This window comes from Osmia lignaria, chromosome 5 (genome assembly GCF_051020975.1).
Source record: "Osmia lignaria lignaria isolate PbOS001 chromosome 5, iyOsmLign1, whole genome shotgun sequence".
Taxonomy (NCBI): domain Eukaryota; kingdom Metazoa; phylum Arthropoda; class Insecta; order Hymenoptera; family Megachilidae; genus Osmia; species Osmia lignaria.
Window position 1 is genome coordinate 5,093,162 of NC_135036.1, and position 9,530 is coordinate 5,102,691.

Sequence of the window (9,530 nt, forward strand, 5' to 3'; positions counted from 1 at the left end):
CAGTTAATTTTTAGACCTTCGATTTCGTTTCATTTTCGACACTTGAGCGGCTTCGAAATCGCGTAGCTCGAAATTTGTTTTCGGTGCTGCGTATAGCGAAACTATCATTTATTTATGTTCAATTCCTATTATCGTAGTGGGCATTGTTCGGTTCGAATTTTGTTTCTAGTCGATATGGCTTTGGTCCATTCGATCGTATGCCTCGCAGTTTCTGCGTTGAGTACACTCGCGATCAACGATGGCTTCCTTAGGAAAGACGGCGATGTCCCGGGCTCCCCCCTCCTTATAAACTTCTCTGGGTTCCCAGGTTTCCGACTCCGTTCGTAGGGTTCCCCTTCCCCCTACTCCTGCCCCTCGTTGCAAGAGGCCCTAAGGAAAATAATAACATACCGAAGAAGGGGATGGTAGCTAAGGTGATTCTGAACAACATTTTCCTTTGCGAAAATGTTGTTTGAAGCTTCGTTTTTGAATTATTAAGGAAAAACACTGGCCAATCGGAGCGCGTACAGCGTACGTTCGGGACCTAGGCCACGCCCATTTTCCGTTGCCGACGCTGCCGTCCCCGAGCACGCGCGCTGTACGCGCTCTGATTGGCCAGTGTTTTTTCTTAATAATTCGAAAACAAAGCTTCAGACAACATTTTCGCAAAGGAAAATGTTGTTCAGAATCACCTCGGCCACCATCCTCTTCAAGGACTAACACTCTTTCTGAGACACCCTGTATATAGGTCTGTGGTCTTCCACCACTTACGTATAATCAATCGTTTGCGCGGGAAATTTTGAATTAATATTTACTTCATTAGTCGTACTTTTCAATTATATATAAAAAATAATTAAAAATCATATTATTTTGTACCTAAATCACTTTCAGTATTAACATCGTCCAAATTAGGATTTTGAGAATTCATGTTTTCCCTATATCGCCATTTTCCCTGGGGAAACCGACTTTGCTCGTGGGTGTACACTCGTACAACGCATCGTGTTCGTTCGCAGAGCTAACGCGAGCAATTAGTTTTTCCAAGTATCATTTTTAAATAGATCTGACGCGACGTTTCAGTGATTAAACGAAACAATTGTACCTTTCGAGAACAACGTCCACCTCCTGTACCGCTATTTTAAGAGAATTTTAATTGAAAGCGCGCCTCGAAGGTGCGCGGCGATTATGTCGTCCAACTGGTGACTTCGGAATGATGAAGGTCGTTAAAACAATCCTTGCGTTGGCATCGAATCGAAAATCAAAACGTAGGAAAAATATCATTCGTTTTTCATTATGTACATTTTTCACACGATCTCACATTTCAAATTCTGTAAAATTAATTTCGAATTTAATGTCGCGGAATTATTCAATCGAGGGAATGCTGGGAAAAGTATCATTTGGAAGATGAAAATTTCGTTTTCTAAGTTCGTCTAAGAAATTGCCAACGCGAAGGAAATACCGTGTCGAATCTTTTAGTTTAACGCACCGATTGAATAATCGATTTCATGGATACGATTATTTGCTTTCACCTACTTAGGTCAGGGCAGGTTCCTCGCGAGTTTAAATCAATTATAAGCGGTCAGGATTTTTAACCGCAGCGGAGGTTCTTCTTCAAACGAAAGACAGATACGCGGAAGCTTGTTTTCTGTTCAACGAAATTCTCTGGGGACAATTAATCAAGGTGTAGCAGTTCATTTAGCGTATCCGACGAATAGTTTTTTCTTACTATTTATTTATTTATACCATTTATATGTACGGTCAGTCATAAACGTTCATAAGCCAAAGAGGCGGAGCTAGTAAAAAGAAGAAATATTACGTGTAAAGTTTCTTTTAGAGCGATTAATGATATTATCGGTTGCTATAGTTGCTACTTATCGACTTACGTAATTAATTATTATCATCCTTAATTTGTCGACTTAGCCAAAAAGATTCTTGTCGAGCGTCTTCGTTAAATAATTCATTCGTCACGTTTGTTCATTGATATTTTTTCATTTGAAGCGTGCGCGCGCGTTCGAAATTGTTGGAATGCGCCGAGTCTGTCGAAGTGAAAGACGAAAAATTTTTTGTAAATTGTATAAAAGGTAGCAAAAGTTGTAAAAGGAACGCGTGAAATGTGCGGAAATAAAATTTTTGTGAAGAACTAACAGTCTTATGTCTATCTCCTAATAAATTACACATATGTATACAGGGTGTTCGGCAACAAGTGGGCAAAATTTTAAGGGGTGTTTCTAGGGATCAAAATAAGACGAAAATCAAGAATAACCAAATAGCGTTTGCGGCTTTGTTGTCCAGTAATTAACGTTTAAAAATTCGAGTAAAAAGCGCCTGAAACCTGCAATCCGCCAAGCACCGACGACTGAACGTCAGGTCAGCAGGGGTCGGTACAGTCATAACCAAGAATCGTTGAATAGTAGAAACTTACCTCGTGCTATTATGTTTCTCGATACTGCAGCATTCGGCTTCGATTCTTGATTATGACTGTACTGACCCCTACTGATCTGACGTTCAGTCGTCGGTGCGGGGCAGATTGCAGGTTTCAGGCGCTTTTAACTCGAATTTTTAAACGTTAATTACTGGAAAACAAAGCCGCAAAAGTTATTTGGTTATTTTTGATTTTCGTCTTATTTTGATCCCTAGAATCACCCCTTAAAATTTTGTCCACCTGTTGTCGAACACCCTGTATAAGAGTAATATATGCAGTAGTAAAATATTTTTATGTAGTTTCAAATGACACATTAAGTCCTTAAAAATGAATGCTATTTTGCTTTTATTATGAATTAAACGTGATTTTTTGATGCATGCCAATTCTGAGTATCCTATAAGTGCTTTTAACCCTCGGACGCACACCATACTCACTAAAATTAATATCGGATTAGTATGGGGTTCACACTTAGGAACAGAATAGCACGCGGTGAGCTTCTAGTATTTGATGACTATTACCTATACTGACTCAAAAGATAAGACCCAGAATTTGGCTTAGGCATTAAACATAGGTTTCCCACTAATAAAAACAAAGTTTGCAAAAAGTATTTTTGGTAATTCGCAAATTAAAACTCAAAATTTTGCGAAAAACTTTTTACTACAGCAATGTCACTCACTGCATTAACGACATGTCTGCTTAACGACTATTCAGAATGCGATATAATGTTTAAATAAATATAAGTGGCTTAAATTCACAATTTTATTTATAACAAGGTGTTCAATATCACGATATAGGAAAACATTAATTTCAACTTCTCCGGTATGGTCTAGTGGCTAGGATACCTGGCTTTCACCCAGGAGGCTCGGGTTCGATTCCCGGTACCGGAAAATAATTTTTGAATTTTTTTACTTCGTCATAATCAATTTTCATTTCCTAATACTCATTTGTATAAAAAACAAAAACAATATTGTTTTCTCATTGTAGCTGTAGTATTTATACAAAACAGCTATTCAAGGGACTAAGTAAGTATTTAAACTATTTTTGAGAACTTTTTGAAGCACATCATCAAATTAAATGAATTTTGTTTTATTCTACATAAAATGTAGCTATTGAAAATCATATTTAAAAATTTTATAGGTATTATAATTTAATACCGATATGATTTTTCAACATAAACATCTCTAAACAATTATTACTGTGGTGTTGATAGCAAATTAGTGATACGGTTCAATGAAAATCAACAAACTAAAGAAATTTAGAAATTTTATATGGATAGTTATTACATTACTCATAAGGAAAGATAAAATAATAAATAAAAGGAGTGGTCGGCCGAGGCTTAGAAGAGAAATAAAATCATAAATTTTATTCCTCTTTGATGGACTTGTGAATAAGCGTAAAAAATAAATAAAGTAAATTAAATAAACTCCGAAGGGAAATTATTATTATACTGCTTATGCCCTCTTCGTACGGACCTGATTTCATACTGGGGTGTCAGGGACCCCGTTGCGCCAATGACGCCATCTGAATACCGACACGATAATCATTCTGGGGTGTTAGGGACCCCGAAGCACGGGTAATACTGCATACCAACATTATGGCATCCGGGGTTTCAGGGACCCCGGTGTATAGGTAGCACTCTCTGCATACCGACATATCATTCTGGGGTGTTAGGGACCCCGTAGCACAGGTAATACTGCATACCAACATTATGGCATCCGGGGTTTCAGGGACCCCGGTGCATAGGTAGCACTCTCTGCATACTGACATATCATTCTGGGGTGTTAGGGACCCCGAAGCACCGGTAACACTCTTTGCATACCGACAATTTCGTTTTGCAAATTCAGTCGGTAAGCTATTGAGTGGTTTCTACCATCTTTGTATAGATGGAGAGAGAATCGAATTTTAAAAACAATTTAATTTATGGCGGTCTTTTTAAAACACAGGTCTGTCAAACAATTACTTTAATAATTTTTCGGTCTTTTGCTGATTTTGTCTGACTTTTAAAAAATAAAATCAGAAAGAGTAAAAATTGGGTCTTGTCAAATGTCCCCTCGAAAACAAAAGCAGTCCAGTCTTGTTGGATCTGTACTTACTGCTGATAGTGTATTTCGAATTCTCTGTACATTCAGATCTAATCTAACCGGGGGGGTATCTGGGATCAACTAAATGACTCCTCCAGAACGAAAACATGTCTGGTCTTATTATCTCTAGTCATTACCGATAGAAAGAGAAACTGTAGCGACCTCTAGTTCGGTCGGTAAACCCCGCCGGAGAGTACACTTCCGGTGAAGTTTTCCCTCCAAAAGTCGAGCGCTATATGTTTCCGGCGTGGGTGAAATTTTTCCATGGTAGCAGAAAAGCTTGCTATAAGGGCCGCCGAAGCGTGCACTCGGTCGCGAATGTGTTCTTATAGTCAGAGGTGTGAAATTTCGTATTTTTATATATTTCTAATAATTGTTAATCGTGAACTATAGTTTAAGGGGCTGAACTTCAGCAAATCCGCTAAAAATGTCAAACTTTACACGCTTATAACTTTTTAACGACTGGATTCCTAAAGTTAAGACTTGCATTTTCAGATTCTCGCATCAAAAACTATGGATTAAAAAAAAATATCGAAAATTTTGGGTCCGGTAAAGTAAAATTTACCCAACATTTAAACCTATTGGGTGTATATATATCATTTTCCTCCGTGGGTAAAACAGTACGTGAACATGATAGGATCACATACGCTATAAAACCACACGCGGCACACGCCACACGCTATCTTTCGTGTTATTATAGAAACTATACTCCCTATATACATACAATTTTGTGTTTACCTGCATTGTATAAACAAAGTATGAAAACCATTCATGGGTTTATAAGCAATTCTAACATTGTACTTGACGGAATATAGACAAGGTAAGCAAATTTTTACTCTCCTATATTAACTATTAGAGAATCGTGCCAGGTTCGTTGGACCCATGTGTTTGAAGCGTTACCAAACGTTTCGGGTTATGATGATTATTTTATATGTAATGTTTTAGTTAAGGAAAGCACTTTTGCAATCATTACAAGATGCCAGAACCGTTGCCATCGAAACAAAATAATCGTTCAAGGAGTTCAGCTAATGAAAATTCTGAACCTGGTTTTCACTCTAGAAAACGGAAACATTCTGTTACAGACAAAAATGATGTAGTACCAAAGAGATTGTGTGAAGATTCAGAATTGTTGAGTGATTTACAAGATGAGTTTAGACAAGATTCACCTGATGAATTCCATAATTCTTGTCAAAATGATCAATACAGGAATAATATTCCTGATACTTTGATTAGACTTATGTATCAATTGGACTTGTCAGTGCTTTGTACGCTTAGAAAGTCTGCACATGAACACAAATATGCCTCAACCTCCTTAGCATTTGGAGATTCTGAGATTGACAAATTTAGTGATATTGTTCTTCGTTATGAAGAGAAATCCATTCATCTACACATTGAAACTGTAGACAAATATTATGTAGATAACGATATTGGGTATGCTGGATTGTTCACCAAAGAAAAAGAAAAAAGAAGATTTTATATAAATGATTACTTTGATAGCTTTGTTAAATATCTAATGTCTAAATTAGATGGTTCATTGAATAATATAGAATATCTTATTATCTATACCAATTCAGGTTTGGATCTTACAGAAGAGAAGAAATTAAAACGAGGACGATCCAGAAATTTTTATCCTATTAAATTTGATAATATGAATATGAAGGAACACTATATTTTAAAAGATTTCTTTTTTATAAAGGATAGTGTGCGAGAGCGTGGTTTTTATCAGTTTTCACGAGATAAGATAATAAGAGAAGAACTCTTAAAGCGATTAGAATTCTCAGCTGCTATGCAAAAAGCAATAGCAAAAAGAACACCTTGTCAAGGTTTTGAAAGAAAGATAAAAGAAGCATTTTTGGATAAATTAGTATTTGCAGTAAATCAGCCTAATAGAGAAGAGTTGAACAGTCTTATTAGAAATAAAATGAAAAAAAACAGTGAAATTGAAGATAATTATAAAACATTACAAAAAAGAATATTACGTACTTTGGCAGTTCCAGGAAAACATAAAAAAATTAGAAATTATGTATCTAGGATTGTATATGAATTCAGTTTATTAATGTCCTTCTTGCATGACATGTTTTTGCACAAAAATATGTTTTCCATAAATTTTGAAGGGCAGTGCCCTGATATATCTAACGACATCATCATCAATTATAGAAATAGAATTACTTATGTGAAAGCTCATGATGCAGATAGGGATATTGACTATAGTAAATTGTTTCCCTCTAAACAGGAAGAAGAGAATACGTTTTCTATTAATAAACATTTTGCACTTTTTGTTGAAGAGTTACAGCATGGTATAAGATATTTTATTATCTACACTAATGCCAATCTAATGCTTACAGAAGAAAAGACATTAAAAAATGGGAAACCCGAAGATTTTTATCCTTTAAAATTTGATGACATAGATATTCAAAAGAAAAGATATAAAATTTTAAGAAATTGTACCTGTATAAATGGGAATGATCTTTATAAATTTTCACAAGAAGAAACAACAAGAGAAAATGTTCTAAATCTACTAAAGCTTCCACCTTTTCTGCAAAAAGAAAAGGAAGAAGGATGTCTTTCCGATGAGAATGAAAAGGAAATAAAAGTTAAATTTTTGGATAGATTAATATTTGCAGTTAATCAATATGATAAGAAAAAATTGAAAAGTGTTATTAGGAATGAGGTGAATAAGTTTGATGTTCCATATAATCATGAAGAATTACGTGAAATAACGTTACGTTGGTTAGAGTCTCATGAATTTGGTCATATTACAAAGGGAATGATGGAAAAACTTTTAGAAGATATAAAAAATAATAGATCTAGTTATCAGAAGACTCAGAATAGAGACATTAATGAAGAAATTAATTTTGCTAAAAGTGTAGTTGGTAGACAAGGAACACCTACATTTCATCAGTTTTTAAATTATCTAATTAAAGGAGAAGGAAAAAGAAATCTAGAAGTTCTGAAAACAAACAGAATAGATCTCACTAGCATGTCCAGTATTTTGAACAGATCAGGAGGCACTGCTATACATGCTTTTAAAGGACTATATAATCTTTGGTTTGATGAAAAAGAAAATAAAACACGATACCTGCAAACTCTAGAAAGAGTGGGAGTAAATCTAGCTACTATGTCCAGTATTTTGAATGGAGCAGCAAATTGTGCTGTGAGTGCTTTCAAAGGATTATATGATCTTTGGTTTAATAAAGAAGGGAGTAAAACACAATATTTAAAGACTCTAGAAAAAGAAGGATTAAAACTAACTAACATGTCCAGTATTTTAAACAGAGCTGGAATTACAGCTCCTACAGCTTTTAAAGATTTATATGACCTTTGGTTCGATCAGAAAGGAAATAAAACACAATATTTAATAACTCTGGAAAAAGAAGGAATAAATTTGGTTACTATGTCCAGTATTTTAAGTGGAGCAGGAAGTAAAGCGTCCACTGCATTTAAGGACTTATATGACCTCTGGTTCGATGAAAAAGGAAATAAAACACAATATTTAAAGACTGTAGAAAAAGAGGGAATTAATTTGGCTAATATGTCGAGTATATTAAATGGGGCAGGAGTTAAAGCTCCTATAGCTTTTAAACAGTTATATGATCTATGGTTTGATGCAGAAGGGAATAAAACTCACTATTTAAAAACTCTAGAGAAGGAAGGAGTTAATCTGGCTAATATGTCTAGTATTTTAAGTAGAGCAGCAGCTAATGCTTCAAAAGCTTTTAAAGGATTATATGATTTGTGGTTCGATGCAGAAGGAAATAAAACGCAATATTTAAGAACTCTAGAAAAAGAAGGAATAAACGTGGTCAGTATATCTAGTATTTTGCATGGAGCAGCAGGTAATGCTATAAAAGCTTTTGAGGAATTATATAACACTTTTTTTGATGAACAAGGAAATAAAAAACAACATTTAAAACACTTTCTCGAAGGAGAAGATGAAAAAAACAGTTTTACACTGGCTAATCTGTCTAGTATATTAAATGGAGCAGGGGCTAATCCTCAAGATGCTTTTGAAAAATTACATAGTGCTTGTTTCAATAAGGAAGGAAAGAGAAAAAAGCTTTTAGATGATTTTTATAATGCAAATTTTAAAGCGAGTCATATATCTTGTATGTTATGTGGATCAGGCGTCCGTGCTTCCGCTGTTATAAAAAAATTCCATAGTGTTTATTTCGATCCCAAAGGGAAACGATCAAAACTTCTGGCTGATTTCTATGAGATTGGTTTTACGCCCGGTGATTTATGCAATATATTGAGCGGAGCGGTAGACAATTTAGAAAAGTTTCACAACTTTTGTTTTGTAGCAGAAACTAAAAAGTATTTAAATAATTTCTTAAATGAGGAAGGTTTTACGGTGAGTGGTTTATGTAACATATTGCACGGAGCAAGAGGTAATGTTTGTCCTGCTTTGAAAGAACTTTCTACTGTTTGTTTTGATGAGACAGGAAACAAAACACAGCTTTTAAATGATTTCTATAAGGCAGGTTTCACACCTAATGATTTAATCCGTATACTGTCTATGACAGGAAATAATGCTGCTTCTGTTTTGAGAAATTTTCACAAGTCTTGTTTTAACGAGAAAAATTATTTAAATCACTTTTTAGTTAAAAGAAGACTTTTTACGTTGAAAGATTTATGCGATATATTACACGGAGCAGGAATTAATACTTCTAGTGTTTTTGAAAAATTACATGATCTTTGTTTTGATGAGACAGGAAAAAAAACAAAATATTTCAAGAATCTTATGAAATATGATGGAGATCAAGCGTTTGATGTATTATATGAGAAAGTTAGGAAAGCTCCTTATAAGGGTTTGTTATTATCTAAATAACAAAACAGGAATGTAAATACCTCTTTAAAAAGTAAAGGGTTAAAAGTGACCTTACATAACATACCATGTTAAATAAATGTGCATTAAAGACTGATTTAAACCTTTGTTTAAATCTATTATACTAATCTGTAAATACAAATTTCCATTTGTAATATATTTTCTATAATAAAAATATTCTCGTTACCAAGGTAATGAATAAACAACGATTACAATCGATTTAATA

At 34.5% G+C, this 9,530-nt stretch overlaps 1 protein-coding gene and 1 non-coding gene across 2 annotated transcripts; both read left to right on the forward strand.

Annotated features, from left to right (window-relative positions):
• The first annotated feature begins 3,213 nt into the window (after positions 1–3,213).
• TRNAE-UUC (transfer RNA glutamic acid (anticodon UUC)) lies at positions 3,214–3,285 on the forward strand. The gene has a single exon. It is a non-coding gene; the product is annotated as a tRNA-Glu (tRNA).
• Positions 3,286–4,694: 1,409 nt separating this feature from the next.
• LOC117607907 (uncharacterized) lies at positions 4,695–9,308 on the forward strand. Its single transcript, XM_034332150.2, has 3 exons — positions 4,695–4,817; positions 4,975–5,299; positions 5,425–9,308. The coding sequence occupies exon 3, from the start codon at positions 5,456–5,458 to the stop codon at positions 9,305–9,307; it is 3,852 nt and encodes a 1,283-aa protein (XP_034188041.2). The 5' UTR covers positions 4,695–4,817; positions 4,975–5,299; positions 5,425–5,455; the 3' UTR covers position 9,308.
• Positions 9,309–9,530: the final 222 nt, after the last annotated feature.

Bases quoted from the DNA above. Each gene is read 5' to 3' on its own strand.
- LOC117607907 (XM_034332150.2), top strand. From the start codon at position 5,456: ATGCCAGAACCGTTGCCATCGAAACAAAATAATCGTTCAAGGAGTTCA.